This window comes from Lissotriton helveticus, chromosome 1_1 (assembly GCF_964261635.1).
Source record: "Lissotriton helveticus chromosome 1_1, aLisHel1.1, whole genome shotgun sequence".
Taxonomy (NCBI): Eukaryota; Metazoa; Chordata; class Amphibia; order Caudata; family Salamandridae; genus Lissotriton; species Lissotriton helveticus.
The window spans coordinates 72,734,544-72,752,740 of record NC_136057.1 but is presented as its reverse complement, the minus strand read 5'-3'; the positions used below and the strand labels follow the sequence as shown (position 1 = coordinate 72,752,740).

The following is an 18,197-nucleotide window of genomic DNA, read 5'->3' as shown; positions in this document are numbered from 1 at the left end:
CTGCCTCAAGCTTCTAGCAGGCTCATTTGTGATAAGGTCAATATCTCCTCTGAAGAGCAATTGTTGGCTCCTCCTCCAGATGGACAATGTGTCGCGGTGAGATATCAATTGCCTAGGGGGAACAACGTCACGTATGTTGGTCAACATAGTGAAGGAGTTCTGGCACTTCTGCCTAGATCACAAGATCACTCATAGCAGAGTACTTGCCGGCTAAGCTCAACCAGGTTGATTGGAACTCCAGGTTCCTCGGGGACTACAGCGACTGGAGGCTTCACCCCATGTTGTTTGCAGAGATTATGAGTATGCAAGGCATCTGCAAGATAGATCAATTTGCCTCTCGCCTCAATGCTCAGCTCCCGTCGTTCTTCAGCTGGAGACCAGACCCGATGGCGATGGGTACGGACGCGTTCCTTCACCTTTTGGGATGTGCAGGAATTATGCGTTTCCTCCTTTTTCCTGGATCCAGAGAGTGGCGACCTTCGTCCGTCATCAGACGGCATCAATAGTGTTGGTGACACCATTGTGGAAGACTCAGTAGTGGTTTCACACACTATTGGAGTGGTCTGTGGATCTTCCTTTTTAACTTCCAATATTCCCGATGCTTCTCCAGGACCAAGTGGGAGCTTGCCATCTGCTGGTCCTGCAGAACCAACTATCTCTCATGGTGTGGACTCTCTCAGGAGACATGAGAGCATTGAAGGCCTTTCACAGGCAGCTGCCGGCTTTAGACAACAAGCTTGGGCTCCATCCACCCGGAAACGATATTCAGCTTCCTGGAAGTGATGGGTGGGTTGGTGCCTTCAAAGGCATGTGGATCCCGTGGGATCAGATGTAACAGAGATTTTGAACTTTCTGTCTGATTGTGCAGAATCGGGCCTTGCCTACAGGTTGGTTAATAACTTCAGGTCTGCAATTTCGGCAGGCCATGATTCCATTGATGGCAAACCTGTGGGGATGCAACCCCTGGTATGCAAACTACTTAAGTGTGTCAGTGTGGCTAATCCCCTCGTCCCAAATATTTAACCTTATGGGATGTTTCTAAGGTTCTCTCATTACTTGAGTCTTGGCCAGATAATTTAGACCTTTCCTTGAAACAGTTATCTGCCAAACTCACCATGTTGTTATGTTTAATCTCCTGTTGCAGAATGTCGGATGTACGTGCTCTGGATCTGGCAGGCAGAATGTTTTCTCCACAGGGTGTCTCTTATATCATCACGAAACGGACAAAAAACATGTCACGTTCGGTAGAGTATCCTGCTTTCACTAATAAAAATAAATGATGTGTTTTGCATTGTTTGAAATGTTATGAGGAACGCACTCTTGCACACAGGTCTGTTGAGTCAGTTACTATTAGCGATTCAGAAACCTTTCAGACCGTTATCAGCTGCCACCTTGGCTAGGTGGGTCAGATGGGTGATGTCAGAAGCTGGCATTGATATCTCTGTGTATGGTGCTCATTCCGCTAGAGGAGCTATGGCCTCTAAGGCTTACATGTTGGGATCTCGTTTTAGAGGATATCCTGAAAGTGGCAGACTGGTCTGCTGATTCTATGTTTAAAGTATTTTATTACAAGCCTATTTCTCATGTTTCTTCTGTTGTTATGGATGAGCTTTGAACCAGCATAATCAGAAGCCTCCGGTCCTGAAACAGAATACAAAATTTTCCAGCTATTGCAACAAGAATTTTAGATTCTATTAATGAAGCGAGGCGAGGATTATCCCACCCGTTGGGACAGTTTATTTCAACTGTTAAGTTGTAAGTTGTAATATTGTTGTATTCATAACAGTATTAAATACCCACCCTAAAAGAATCAAGTTTGTGGGTTCCCTATATTTCAACCTTGTTTCTATTTTCAGGAAATGACTAACAAGAACTGAAGTGATACTCCGGCTGGAGATGGATCACCTCCTTGTGAGAAGATGTTTATCACATGACTTGTGGATTATATTCTCCATATGAGAAGGAACTGTTTATCTCTCCGTTGAGAGTTGGGACTGTGTTTTTCGTTCGTATTTATGGACTGGTTTTTCGCAAAGAAAGAGGAACCCAAGATGGTGTTTCTCTGTTTTGTATACTTTGACATGTTGCCATTGGCTGTTATGAGGAGGCGTGGTTCAAAGCCTCATGGGATATGATGTTTTTCATTTGTGTAGTTTACTTTTAATTGGCTGCTACGAGTTCAGTATAGAAATTGAGACAGCATAATCCTTGCCTCCGTGTCCTTAATAGAATCTAAAATTCTTGTTGCGATAGCTCGAAAATTTTGTACTATCCTCCGGGTGCTAAGGAGCAGCATAGCAGCTGATTGGCGACTGCGGGCCTCTGGGAAGTGGTTCTTCATGCTCCGAGATCACCAAAAAGTTCACGGGAGGCCACGGACTCCTGGGGGGTTATTCCAACCACATCCAAGCCACAACATTCGGTCGCAGCGGGGGCCATCTCCCAATAGTGCCTATTTATATACACAGCATATCATGTTGCCTACAAACACTTTGCGCTTTTATCAAAACATGCATTTTGAAGGGGCAAGAATAAGTGACGGACGATCTATTAGCCCACTTATGGCCTTTTGAAAAAGCTTTGCATCTGAAGCCCTAGATCCCTGAATATGCATAATAACACCCCCACACACACAGTGAACCAAGATTGCACTTATACCACTCAGGGTCCAACCCTTCTGAGATGAAATTCATCCCGCCAGCGCCAGGGGTAGGCCGCCATTACTTCCTTGCTTCTTATTTATGGACCTGTTTTGTGCCACATGTTGGCCCATATTAGCGATAGCTGGCTGGTCAATTTTACTGATGGTGCCCACGCAGGTAAATGTATTTCACCTCCTTACAGTATGTCTCGAGTAGTGAGGCTGGGGTCATCTGCATACCCTATTCCAGTCACTGGAGTCAATTAGACCCACCTGATCTACTTTTTCAGAAAACATCTAAACATGCAAACATCACATACATGTGTATAGACACATCAATAAGTTGTACTCACCAGTCTCCACTGCACTAGGAACTCACTCAGTCAGCAAACCGCAGCCAGGACACCGCCAGCACAACAGGACTTCTAAATCGACTTGGCACAAACCTGATGGCCTGACGGCAAGGGAGTACTTTTAACCAGCACAGAAGAGCACTGCTGTGGTGGTCTCCTATCTATTGCTGCAACATCTAAATACAGCGGGATGACCGCTGTCAGCTTGACGGATCACTTGGAGCCGCAGTGCGATGGCAGTAGTCCAACCAAGATCTAAATCAAGTGTAAATGTCTTATGTTGTCAACGACTGGCACCAACAGTCAGTTGTGCCATGGCCTGCTCAATGGGGTGGCTGGAACCAATCACAATCGAGAACAACACTTGATGGATCCTTCAGGACCCAGAGCCTTGAACCCTGTTGGAAGCAGCGAGCAAAGTCATGTGAAGCACTTGTAATGGGGACTCCGGCCCAAGGCTCTTCCACAAGAAAGAATACGAGGTGAACCAGCCAAGTGGATTGAGGCGCGGGGTGGCACATGGGGGATCAGGCCAGCCACAGCAACTGTGAAGGTTGTGCATGGTACTTCGCCTATTTCATGGCAAAAAAAACACACTTGTCCCCTTCCTTTAGTTACTCCATGTTCAGTGCTAGGATACATCTGAAGGATGATAGAGCGCTCTACAATACACAGGGCATATTAACAAGGGACTTATAATATGATCGCCCTATCTACATGGGGATGCTAACATGCATTAGCGCATGTTAGCAGCCATTTTCCCAATGCCTCGATTTGCATCTCTAATGAGATGCAATGTGGGCGTCACTGGGCAGTACTGCTTGTAAATTATCGCTGATGTGCACATCGCAATATTTACAAGGAGGCCCACGTATTTTAGCAGGCATTAGTTTGTGGCGAAAACCGCGGTTTTCGACAAAAACTAACGCATGCTAAAATGCTGACTTAGGTATACTTACCATTGGGGGCAGATTATGCTGATACAAGCACAGGGTCGTATCAGCAAGGTTATCGCCGTTTTCAATGGAACCAGTGATGTTCCATGGAAAACAACGCTTTCGCTGGATTAATTATCACCATTGCGCTATGCGTTGTTAATACAGCGCTAGCATGGTGATAATTATTAGCGATAGCTGGCGTTAAACATTTTCTCGCTGATGGCGGACAGAGATAATTATCGCTGGCAGTTGATAATATGCCCCCACATAACATAACAAAGATTCGCTGCATTCTGCCACTGTGGTCAAGTTCTTCAGGATGCAATTTCTGCCAACTCCCCCTTAATGACAGAGTTGTGGGAGTGCCCCCTAGAATTAAAGATTAACCATCTAGGGCCAGATGTAGATAATCCCAGATTACCGATTCTTAAATACCGAATCATACCGATTCGGTATTTAAGAACTGGCAATCGGGATGTAGGTATTTTTACCGATTCAATTACCGAATCAGTAAGATTCGGTAATTACCGAATCGGTAGTTACCGATTCGGTAATTGCCATTGATTCCTATGGGCTTTGAGGCCCACAGGAATCAATGTCAATTATCGAATCGGTAAATACCGATTCGGTAAAATTACCGAATTTACAAGGGGGACAGGGTGTCACTTTGACACCCTGTTGCACCCCTGATTCTGGCTTGTGTGCAATGTGACACACATACATGGCCTTAGGGCATGTATGTGTGCCACATGGCACCGGTGTACATGTACAGATGTGCATGTACACAGAAATTCATTATTTACCACCAATTATTATTTGGTGGTAAATAACGAATTCCTAAGGGCCTGTGGCACTGTTTTCAGTGCCACCTACATCTGGATTTACAGAATCGGTAAATTTACCGATTCGGTATTTTACCAAATCGGTAAATATACCGAATCTGTAACTTTACCGATTCTGTAAATTTAGGCCCCCTATATCTCAATATTCAAATACCGGTCGGTAACAGCCGAAATCGGCAGTTACCGACCGGTATTTGGCGACCTACATCTGGCCCCTAGTTTCTTACTTCTGAGCCCTTCTCACCTTCAGGAAATCGATGTCCGGCAGGAGGCACCGCTCTTCTATTTCTGTCAGGAGTTTGGTGAAGAAGTCCTGTTGCTTCTCCAAAGCTGCCACTTTCCCCTGATTCGTCTTGTGGGTCTCCAGATGTTCCTTCTCCAAGTGGGTGAAGAGGCGATGCTGCTCCTTTTCAAGAAACTGATTCAGATCCATAAACGGGAGCAATATTTTCACTTGCTGGCTTCTGAATATTCCCTTTAAGAAAAAAGAAGTAAAGAGATATAAATGCAAATATTTCTGAGTTGTAATTATTTAAAGTACATTTATAGCTCTTGTACTGACATGGTTAGTAATTGCGGGTCTCAACTGTCCTAGAGACAGCAGCTCCCTTCTCACTCAAACATTAGGGTGCATATTTATGAGAAAATGATGCCAAAACTTCGCACAATTCTAACGACACATAAATACATTTTGGTAAATCAATATAAACTGCAAACACAATTCTGAATTGGTGCTTTCCTGCCACCAGGGGTGTGATAGCCAAAACCAAGGAGGGCCTGGTCGGCATGCAAACATCAAATAAAACACAGGACCCGATTCACAGAATGAACTTAAGACTCAATCCTAAACTTACTACTATTTTGGTATTCACAGAATGAACTTACTACTTTTGGTATTCACAGAAGTTAGGATTTTGTCTTACGTTTGTCTTAAGACAAACTTAAGACAGACTTAAGACAGACTTAAGACAAAATCCTAACTTCTGTGAATACCAAGAGCAGTAAGTTCATTCTGTGAATACCAAAATAGTAGTACGTTTAGAATTGAGTCTTAAGTTCATCCTGTGAATCGGGCCCTCCGAACCATGCAAGGGAGTGCACAAGAATAACATGCACCCTTTGACCTGGATGTTATCTCCAGGACAGACAGGCTCCTGCCTCCAGCCTCTTCCGTTGCCTCATCATGGAGGTTGGAAACACAGGTCTGTCCCAGAGAGGCGCTTCCTGCCTGTGCTGTCACCATCATTGCCGCCACCATCACTGCCGCCACCATCACTGCCGCCACCATCACTGCCGCCACCATCACTGCCGCCACCATCACTGCCGCCTCCATCACTGCCGCCTCCATCACTGCCGCCTCCATCACTGCCGCCTCCATCACTGCCGCCTCCATCACTGCCGCCACCGTCACTGCCGCCACCGTCACTGCCGCCACCGTCACTGCCGCCACCGTCACTGCCGCCACCGTCACTGCCGCCACCGTCACTGCCGCCACCGTCACTGCCGCCACCGTCACTGCCGCCACCGTCACTGCCGCCACCGTCACTGCCGCCACCGTCACTGCCGCCACCGTCACTGCCGCCACCATCACTGCCGCCACCATCACTGCTGCCACCATCACTGCCGCCACAATCACTGCCGCCACCATCACTGCCGCCACCATCACTGCCGCCACCATCACTGCTGCCACCATCACTGCTGCTTGACAATATCCTTTCAGCCTTAAGAAAGTCTTCTGACGTGTTAGCTGCCTGTCTGTATGTGGGATAGCATCCTGATCAAAAAATGGGAATAACTGTGGAAAGTATAAATCACATACAACCTCAATTTTACAAAAGGAGATGTTTTTTTCATTCGAATGCATTAGATACTTTTGGACTCTCTTGTGTGCTTCGGTATTTACAAGAAAGTTGTAGAGCGCAGCAAGCCACCTTGCGGCACTGCTTGACGGGTAAAGGGCAGCAATGCGCTGTATTCAAAAGGATACGGCACATTCCTGCCTTTGTCCCTGCACTGGTTCCATTTTGGCTGCCTAGCGCCAACGCTGGCAGACTTGGGCAATGATGCATAGTCTGGTTATAGCTGAATAAACAGACGGCGCGTTATTAGGAATGAAAATGCAGCAACTAGATCCGATGACTCTACATGCTCCCCCTCTATCGGCCAGTATGACGTCAAGAACGAGACGATTTTGGAGCACGACAAATCTCATAGCAGATTGCTCTTCAGTTAAGTTACCTAGAGCAGAAGTAGTCTCATTTACTACAGCTTCAAGGGTTCTGGTTAACCTACGTATTAACTTACTATTCTGGACAGGTCCTATAAAGAAAAAGAAACCTTTATTAAAGTCTTGATATTGTTCTAGAGTAGTTTCAGTTTGATCGACAATTGGGGACTCGATCTCCCTTCTATGTCTGACGTGTACTAGATGTGTATTTCTGTGATAATCAGATGGGGCTAGAAAAACTGGTGGCAGTAGGAAGGCAATGTAACATGTTCCATCCCAATCGAGGGGCAGACGAACATATGCGGTCTGACCACAAACAAAATAAGAATGACGTGAGGCTTTGAAGATAGATTTCCCACTGTCACTATACTCGACAGTAGTAGTACAATCACTATGTCCTACATGTGCGGAACCATTCTTTCTGACACATAATTCGCCTTTGACTGGTAGTACTGAAATAGCAGGCAAATCTGGAGTAGTATCGGACTGAACATTCAGGACCATGAAATTCGAAGAATAATTACCTAAATCATATACTTCATTTTCTAGATCTAACCCTGTTCTATGGGAAACACCTTGCTTGTCTGGGAAACATGTTCGATTCAGAAGGGACATATCATTTGAGGATGACGTTAACGTGGACCATGCTCCACACGAACCATTATGTGAAAACGGATAAGGAAAGAGTGGCAGAACTCCCTTCGGTATCTGGAAAGGGGGGAGTCGACCACACACCCAACAATTAGTGGCATTGCTGGTTTGGTGTGAATAGTGTAACATTCGGATGAATGTATTATTACGCATAGCGAGACGATAGGATAGCTCGTGAGGAGGCAGATCACTAAATGTGTGCTCTACTGTAGCATTAGAAAACATATGTACATGTGAAATTGGAAAACATAAATGTAAAGCATAACTTGTGCAGGTAATCATAAGACTCAAAAATAACAAGAAGAATCGTATCGTATCGTAAGGGGTGCTTATAAAGCGCACTGACACCATGGGTTTCCTGGCGCTGGTCAGAAGTGAAGGGGGACAGAGAGACTAACCAGATTGGGGGAAAAGCCAAGTTTTTAGAGATTTACGAAAAAGAGTCAAAGAATTAGAAGTTTTAAGAGAAAGAGGGAAAGAGTTCCAGAGCTTGGGGGCCAGGTAGGCAAATCTCCGGCCTCCAGATCTGCAGAGCTTATAAGAGGGGACAGTCAAGAAGTGGAGGTGAGAGGATCTCAAGTTGCGGGATGGACAGTAGGGTCTGATGAGGGATTTCACAAAGGCAGGGCAGGGGCCAGCTAATGACTTAAAGGTAGGGCAGCCGATCTTGAAGGCTGCCCTAGAGATGACAGGGAGCCAGTGGAGTTTGACAAGGAGGGGCCTGGCGGATTGCCACTTCGGAATCCCTAAGGCCAATCTCGCCGCCTGATTTTGGACCACTTGCAGTCTAGCCATCGATGTTTTAGGCAGACCATGGTAGATCGCATTAGAAAAATCTAGGCGGGAGAGGACGAGGGCCATGATAACCTGCAGGAGGGCATCAGGTGTAAGGAGGTATGCCACTTTCCTGATCCTGCGCAGTTGGTAGATACAGGACGAGACCACGGTCCCCACCTGCGGCCCTAGGCATAAGGCGGAATCAATGGTGACCCCCAGACTCTTCACCGAAGCTACCGGGGTGGGAGAGGGGCCCAGTTCCGCCGGCCAGAATTGAGGCCCCCAGAAGGTGGCGCTCCTACCGGGAAGGAGGAGCTCCGTCTTACCGGGGTTCAACTTTAACTGGTTGTGGCCCATCCACTGGAGAATGTGGGACATGACTGCCTGAAAGTTGGGGATAGCAGAGGGGGAGTTGAGAGAAAAGATGAGTTGCAGGTCGTCCGCGTAATTAAATACGGTAACGTCCCACTGCCTCAAAGAAAAGAGAAGGGGGCGAAGATAGAGGTTAAAAAGAAGAGGGGACAAAGAAGAACCCTGGGGGACCCCACAGAGCGAGTGCTCTCTAGGAGCCCTGAAGGCGCCCAGACTGAGGGTCTGAGACCTGCCAGTCAGGAAGGATCTGACCCAGGCCAACGCCAGGCCCTGGATGCCAGCCTGCTCGACACGGCGGAGAAGGATGTTATGATCCACCGTGTCGAAGGCGGCTGACAGGTCTAGTAGTACCAGGGCCTGGGGGGCACCCTTGTCAACACCGTCTCTCAGGGCATCCAGCACGGCCAAGATCACTGTCTCCGTAGAGTGGCCGGGTCTGAAGCCCACCTGATTGACCTCGAGAAAGTTGGAACTCTCGATGAACTGTGAGAGACAGGTGGTGACGTGGGCTTCCAGGATTTTTGAGAAGAAAGGTAAGAGGGAGATAGGACGGTAGTTAGCCGGGACAGCGGGGTCAGCCCCCGGCTTCTTCAGGAGGGGCACCAACACCGCCTCCTTAAAGGAGCCCGGCACCGTACCAGAGTAGAGAGAAGAGTTTAGCAGAGGGAGAATGCAGTCGGGTAGAGAGTGGCAGATGTCCCGGAGTATAGAGGGGGGGCAACAGTCATCTGGAGATCCCGACTTGATGCGGGTAGCAAGAGTGGCCAAGGAAGTTGAGTCTAGAAGAGGAAATTGTGTAAAAGAGGAAGTATTGTGAGGGGGGGAAACGGATCCAGCGCCAGGAGACATAACAGGGATGGTGTCCTTAATCAATACGATTTTTTCGATGAAAAAGGTACTAAGGGTGTTACATGCTTCCTGTGTGGGGGCCTGGGTAGGGAGCGTCCTGGAGTCGGAGGTAAATTCATTAAGAACCTTAAAAATTTCCTTAGACTGGCAGGGGGCAGATAGGATTTTACCTGAGGCATACTTTTTTTGGCAGCCAAGATGGCAAGTTTATACCTATTGCGGGCAGCCACATAGGCGTCTCTGCTAGAAGGGCAGTAGTCCCTCCTCCACTTGCGCTCAAGCTGGCGGAGTTCCAAGTGGAGAGCTTTTAGGTGGGGGGTAAACCATTTATGGGAATTGCTGTGCCGGGATTGGGGGAACTTAGTGAGGGGGGCAAAGATGTCACTGGCTGTGGTAAGCCAGTCTGCCACAAGCCCATGGAGCTCGTCGGTGCCAGTGTCATTGGGTAACAGGGGATAAGTTTGGGACAGATGAGCCAATAGTTTGGAGGAATCGACAGCCTTCCACTTGCGAGCCGAGCCGCCCTCCCGTGGGGGGACCTTGATCTGGCCAACCGCCGAAAATGTGGTGTCGATCAGATAGTGGTCTGACCACACACAGGGTGTTATTAATGGGCGAGAGGACGTGACTCCATGGGTCCAAATATGATCGAGGATGTGGCCACCCTTATGGGTGGCGGACCTGACAAGTTGGATAAAATTCAGGCTCGTAAGACCCTCGAACAATTCGGAGGCATGAGGGCCAGCGTCCTCGTGCTGAAACCAGTAATTAAAGTCACCGATGATGACAATACGGGGGGAGCTGGTAGCAATGTTGGTCAGCTGATCGATAAAGGAAGAGGGGAAAGACGGCATAGAGTGGGGGGGGCGGTATAGTAGCACAAGAGTGACTGCACCTACCTTAGTCCCCAGGCTGAGGACCAGGGTATCTACTTCCGGTAGGGTCATGGCCGCAGAGGCAATGATCTTAAGATCCTTGCGTATTACCGCCGCCACCCCTCCCCCGATGCGACCCCCTAATCGATTAGAGTTCAGCAGGAAATAATCGGGGGGTAGCGCGGCCAAGATGTCTGGGAGAGAGTCGTCGGTAAGCCAAGTCTCTGATAACAATAGGACATCGGGACTTTCAGACATGAGTAAGTACAGGATGTCAACTTGGTGCTTGACCATTGAACGAGTGTTTAGGTATAGAACCCGAATTAACGACTCGATAGGAGCCAGAGCGGGAAGTGATGGAGTCGGCGCAAGAATAGGGGTAGAAATGCCTGCAATGCCGAGTGATGTGATGCGAGCCCAGGTGTCGGGGGGGAGAGGGCTGGCCGAGGCATGTAGGCACTTAAGGGCAGGGGACGAGTAAGATATAGAAGAAACAGCGTCCCTAGCCCCTGGTCCCGTCCGGCCGCGGACGGGCGCAGACGGGCTTAACTCAGGCGCAAGAATAGAACAACAATACATCTTTTAGAGTTTTGACTAACTCTCTCACTATGTGGGTCTGTCTCATACATGTCAGGAACCTGTCTAACCGTTTCACCCGAGAGGGACTTAGACAATTAAACTGGCTGACTTATTTTACTAGACCTGAGTTTATCTTTATACTCCTGCTGCAGAGTTTTCTCTAACAGGGGAGGCTTGAGTTCAGAGTCTGTTTTTAGGCAGTCTTTAGGAATAAGGCAGTCCTTAACAAATGTCTTTTGTTGTAATCCATGGAACTTCTTTATATGGCTGAGGTGGACCCACCCCTTTCTGCCTTCAAGTTTCACCGCGGTCCTTGTTGTTAACAACACCATGCGAGGCTCCTTCCAACGGGGCTCCAGCGGACTTGAACGATCAAAATTTCGGACCAATACGTGATCACCGGGAACGACTTCATGCGGTTTCACCTCGGTGTTGTCTGGAAATGCGGCGGCTACCTGTGAACGACAAGAGTGTAGGGCAGACATCAAGGAAGCTAGGTAATCTGTCAGCATATTACTGGAAACATCTGTAATACTGCGGGGTCTAGGTGTACCCCACATGTTTGGGGGGCGGCCGAATACGACCTCATACGGGGACAGACCGGATCTGGAATGTGCAACCATCCTCATATAGAACAGAGCAACTGGCAGAGCTACTAGCCAGTCTACACCTTTTTCTCTACATACTTTTGCAATGCGGATTTTCAAAGTCTGATTATGTCTCTCTACGAGACCGGCTGCTTCAGGATGGCGCACACAATGGAACTTCCACTGGTACCCTAACAGAAGGGAAACATGTTTCATGAGCTCAGATGAGAATGGCTGGCCGTTATCTGAATACACGACCCTAGGGAGTCCATAGCGGGGAAAGAACTCACGAACCAACTGCCTGGCAGTGGTCGCGGCTGTATAATCTGGAACTGGATATGCTTCTGTCCACCTGGACAAAGCGCATACAACTACGAGGACATACCTGAAACCTCGACATCGCTCCATCTGAATATAATCCATCTGGAGGACTTCAAAAGGGTGGTCAGGAGGCTGGAATCCGCCTTGTTCCACCGGGACGCTTTTACCTGGATTGAACTGACAACATATCATACAGGTACGTACTTTCTGCTTGGCTGCTGCTCGTAAATGCTTGTTGAACCAAAGGTTCTGGATACTGTCTAACATAGCTTTTTCTCCTAGATGTGCTGGACTATGTGCGGTATTAATAATGACTTGAACCATAGAGTCGGGGAGAAACCATGTGGCTTTTCCCTTCGTCAACCATCCTTGATCTGTCTGGACCCCTCCTTGTTCGGACCATTTCTTTATTTCTTCAGGAGTAGCATGTAACTGTATGTCTATGACATCTTGTGTAGGGTCCTTAACTGTCATACAAGTAGTCTGATCTGGAGTAAGTGTCTGTGTCGTGTTAACTGGAATGTCTGGAGTCTGAGCTGTAAGCTTGGCTGTTCGATCTGCTAGATCGTTACCCTGGGAAATGATGTCAGTGGCTTTCGTATGTGCTTTGCACTTCATGATAGCGATAGCTGTCGGTAAATGTATTGCATCTAACAGAGCTTGAATGAGGAGACAATGCTGAATCTTGGTTCCATGAGACGTCATGAAACCTCTCTCCTGCCAGAGCACTCCAAAGTCATGTACGACTCCGAATGCATAACGTGAATCTGTGTATATGTTTACTTTCAGGTTCTTGGCACGTATGCAGGCTTGGGTCAGAGCAACTAGCTCTGCTGCTTGAGCAGACAGAGTGTCAATACGATGTGTTTCTATAACTTCAGTGTCAGTAGTCACTGCATACGCGGCTACTAGTTCTCCTGTACTTGTTCTCATACATGAACCATCCACATAAAGTGTCAGGTCGGGATCAGGTAATGCAATATCTGTCAAGTCTTGTCTTGGCTTTGTCATGGTGTTAACAACTTCCACACAGTCATGCGTGGCAGGATTTGAAGTAACTGACGGTAACAGTGTAGCAGGATTTAGAATGTTGCAGCGTCTGATTTCTATGTGTGGCTGGAACAGTGTCAGTTCATAACCTGTTAAACGTGCAATTGTCAAGTGCTGAGTCTGTGTTCGGTTTAAAAGAACTTCCACGGAGTGTGGAACTTGTACTGTCAGGGAGTGTCCTAACACTATGGAATCACTTTGTCTGATAGCTAGAGCTGTGGCTGCAACTGACTTGAGGCACGCAGGCAGAGCCTGGGCTACCGGATCTAATGTGCTAGAAAAATAAGCACAGGGCTTGTATTGTCCTGCTTGATCTTGTGTGAGAACAGATAATGCAGTACCATCACGTTCAGTAACAAAAAGTGTAAAAGGCTTACTGTAGTTCGGTGTTGCTAGAACGGGTGCTTGGCATAAGGCTTTCTTTAATTCATTAAAAACAAGTGTATGTTCCTGGGTCCAAGGGAGGACAGTCGATACGGCTGCCTCCTGTGTCGTTAACTGTATCAGTGGCTTGGCTAGAAATGCATACTGAGGAATCAATTGTCTGCAGTAAGAAGTAAGGCCGATAAAAGCTCGTACCTCCTTCTGTGTCTTGGGCTGTGGAAGACTCGCTATTAACTGGATACGATCAGGTGTCAACTGCCTACCCCACTTGGACAGCAAGTGTCCCAAGTATACCACTTGCTGGACACAGAATTGTAATTTAGAAGGGGACACCTTGTGCCCCTGCTCGGCTAGAAAATACAGAACCGTAAGTGACGCACGCTCGCTGTCACGTTCAGAACGGGCTGTGATCAGTAGATCATCGACATACTGGAGCAGGGCAGTGTCAGTTGGCATGCGGATATTGTCTAGTTGTCTCTTAAGTGCTTGACTGTAAATACTAGGACTTTCTGTGAAACCTTGAGGAGCTCGCGTGAATTTATAGCTCCTTCCATTTAAACAAAAACCGAAAAGGTACTGGCAGTCTGGATGAATGGGGACACTGAAAAATGCGTTCTTGAGATCGATAACTGTGAAGAACGTAGCTTCAGAATCAATGGCGGTCAAAAGGGATGAAATATCTGGGACTACTGGGTACTGGGGTATGATACATTTATTAAGTTCTCGGAGGTCAATCACTAATCGATATACTGGAGGTGCATTTGGATCAGTACGTTTCAGGACTGGAATGATAGGAGAATTACATACATTGGAGTCAGTTTCTACAACCACTCCTTGAGCAATAAGTTCATCAATAATTCTGGATAAGGCTGCTACAGCCTGAGGTGGCAATTTGTACTGTCTGATTCGTGGTAAAACTACACCTTGCTTCAGAGTCACACGATGGGGTGTGATATGCATACAACCTACATCAGTTGGACCTTGCGCCCATAAATGCTGTGGTACATTCAATAATCTCGGATCAAAATCACGTAATACATAATGACCTTTGAAGTCTCTCAGAAACAATCGGACCCCTTCTGGGGAGCAGCAAATTACTGCTCCTAATTCTTTCAATGTTTTAATGCCTAACAAATTTTCTGGACAAGATTTTGTGAGTAACAAATCAGTAGTTCGGGACAATGGACCAACTTCTAGAGTAACTGGTTTCGAAATATCATTAACAATTGGCTTTCCTGAAAATCCAAGGGAAACATTTTTAGAGCCTGAGAGCGGAGCCCTTGGAACCTCGTCATGACTGATGGTAGTCCTACTTGCCCCTGTATCAATCAAAAACTTTCTGTCTTTCCCTAATACTTGACTGTGTACATAGGGACCCTCTTGATCTACAGGTATCTCGATGAGAGGCAAGCCTACCTCCCTCTCTAGGCTGTTTCATGAATACTGTTGATACTCTGGATACTCTGACTGTGCGTACTGATACATCTGCTGTGTAACGTGCTGTGTGGCAGCTATAGGCTGCGGTGCTGTAACTGTCTGTTGTGCATTCTGTGGTGACTGAGAAGTCTGTGAAACTTGTTCTTGTCTAGGCGGACGTGGTCTCTCTTTAGTCTTACCAGTAGCTATGTTGTGTTTCAGAACTGCACACTCGTTTATAAAATGACCTGGCTGTTTACAGTAATTGCAAGTCCCTTTAACGGGAGCTGCAGGATGACTGGCTTGATTCGGACCCCTCTTCTGATTGTCTTGTGGAACAGATTGTGCAACTAGTACTTTCATTTTCGTGTCTTTCATACGTCTCCTTTCGTGTTCTTGCTCTTCCCTGATTCTGTTCCGGTGATACTGGAGCATTTGTAACATTTGGGACGGAGTATTAGCTTGCCAGGTACTTTCGACTTTCAATACTCGATTTTTAACTTGTGGTAAAGAATTCTCGACTAGTTTGGTAACAAAAAGATGAGGGTACGATTCACTACTTGTTTTCAGACCACTGTTAATAATAAAACATTTTTCAAATCTAGAATAGAAATCACTAGTATCTTCATCTTGTTTCTGTTTACAGGCTGAGATTGCATCCCAATCTTCCTTTTTCGTGGCTAGTAATCTTGGCAAAACTTGTATCAATAACTCGGGCAATTCTTTAACTTTACCCCCAAGACCGGTACCTGGTACTCGTGAATTATCTTCAGCTTCTAGAGCTGTCCAATCAATCTTTTTCTCTCCCACCTCCCATTCTTTTTCCTTGAGTTTTTCATATACCCCTGCGGGCAACAGAACTTTTAACATTTTAATGATATCAGGATACGTGTATTCTCCCATACGGAGCATGTCTTTTAATTCTCGATGGAACCCTGCTGGATCTTTGTCGTGACAGGGAATTAACTTTTTCATCTCTAAGAGTTCCATCTTTGTGATAGGGGTGTAAACAAATACTCGTTCTAGTTCACCACCCGTTCCTCTAACTGGGTGTACTTCTCGTAACGGATGCTGTCTATCTATGTAAAATGATTTACTTTCTGGAGGTGAGACGTGAACAAAATGCGGATTCAGAAACGTTCGATATTTGTGGCGCTGTTCTAGAATGACGCTAATTAAATCGGTACCTAGACCTCTCCATCTATACTGGAGTAACTCGCTCAAAACATCATGTAGTGGACCTGGATCAGAATGCTGTCCCTCATACAGTGTAATGAGGTGCTGGATCATATACATACCCACCAGTCGCTGCTCGGCTGGGGGCAGTTTCAGAAACATTTGTGCCACTATTTCGTCTGGAAAAGTGGTAGAATCAGTAGTCCACCGGACTGCTGATCGGGCTAGTTCTTGTTCATGCATGGTACTAAGTTCACTATAACCGATTCGTGATTTCAGAATGTGATCGGTAGCTTGGAATACTTGCTCAAGAGAACCTTGTTCTGGTGCTGGAGGAGGGAAAACTTTCTTGTGATCTAGGCGTGAATGTCGGTCGGGAAGTCTAGTTCTACCTACATACGCTATTCTGGAAGGATTCTCGTCGTCTAGTTCTTCATTATCAGAGTCGTCTTCTTTCTCGGTTACTTGTGCTGCTTCTCGTTTCTCGTGTAACTTTATTATTTCCCTACGGATTTTCTTGTACATACTCTCTATACAGTTCTGTGTCTTGTGTCTTCCCTCGGCTATATGGTCACTCCACCTGGTCAGAACTTTCATTTCTTCCGGATCTTTATCCGGATAATCTTGTTCTCTTATTAAACAATTAATTAGAAACTTTAAAAGCATGAGCTGAATCTCGACTTTTCTTTGAATCATGGCGTCGCGAACACTTTCTGGATCGACTCCGGTACGGATAAAACGATATATTCTGTCTAGATATTCTTTCATATTGGGCAGGGTGTCCAAATATTCGGTCACCCGTCTTACACGCAATGAATATATGACCATATTACCATCGCCTGAAACTGGATCATAACGGCATTCAGTAAGTGCTCGCTTGATATCTGCAAATGTCTGAATTTTTGGCGAACGCTGTAACGCTCGTTCATGTAGCTCAAGTATCGTCATACGTCTGTGTTGAGGCGGGGTTCCAGGAGGACTTCCCCCCGTGGCTCCTAAACTAGAATCGTCGGTGTGTACTGTACGTGCTGGTAGAGTGACTGATGTGGCGGGTACATGTACTGAAGGCTGGACCGGGGGTGCCGTGACAGATGCTGCAACGGGTGCCCCGGTGGCTGGAGGAACAGGAATTACATTATTTACAGGAGCAGGCGGAACAGGATTTGCATATTCCAGGACTGTATCGTCCAAATAGGACGAGAGAAATATATCAGCTGCGGTCGGTTTGTGACGTAGCTTGATCGGGACTAAGGGCGGCGGAAAATTACATAGTGCTTCCGGGGTTGCTTTTGGCAAGCCCTCGGCAAGAAGAGGATACATACCCTTAATAAGGGCATTTCTCTGTCTGTCTGACTGTTCTGCTTTAACTCGTTCACCTACTTCGATTAATTCCCTTTCTTGGGCTCTTTCTGAGGATTCCCTACTTAATTCTGTTTTTCTGATTTCTTTTTCTGTTCTTTTATGAGATTCTTTGCGCCATAACTCGATGGCATCTTTCTGGGACTGTCTGGATTTCTTTTTCCATAATGCTTCTTCTACTCGCATGATGCACTCGGCATCCCACGTACCTGATACGGGCCATCTATATTTCTCTTCTAATTCCTTGGTGTAATCCACCCATAAGTCTAGATATAATATGGCACTTAAGCCATGCTTATGATACATAAAATGACCTGGACTGTCCCTAGGCGGGACAGGAACTGCTTCCTCGAGCAGCCCTTTTCTGGTTTTTAACTGACGTAACTTAGAGAATAGAGGCATTGTAAACTTGAATCTGAACACAATACAATACACGATAAACACAATAATGACTGGAAAAACAAATCATTCATACCACGACATTGAAAACACATTAAACGACATTTAAAATAACAGTTCGGACAGAATATTACCTGATATACTGAGAACAGAACACATGAATTTCTCGAGAACGGAACTTACTAGAATTACTAGATGCACTGCTAAAACAGTACGAAACTTACCGGTCCCATAAAGAGACACGTCAGGACCCGCGTCCACCTAGGTGAACACTTCGTGTTGGATCTGTGTACCCAAACCCACGGACCAGAGACAAATTAATTGACCCTGTCTAGATACTACCCCAGCAACGGTACTCACCGGGCAGCAAGAACGGAAGGCCTCGGACTGGACTGGACTGC

At 46.6% G+C, this 18,197-nt stretch overlaps 1 protein-coding gene across 1 annotated transcript in view; it reads right to left on the bottom strand.

The window, feature by feature from the left end:
* LOC144767623 (E3 ubiquitin-protein ligase TRIM11-like) overlaps positions 1-18,197 on the bottom strand; it is a 178,074-nt gene that overhangs the window by 125,869 nt on the left and 34,008 nt on the right. Inside the window, exon 3 of the mRNA XM_078651028.1 lies at positions 5,019-5,249. Coding sequence (XP_078507154.1) covers positions 5,019-5,249 — 231 coding nt within the window. The remainder of the gene's footprint in view (positions 1-5,018; positions 5,250-18,197) is intronic.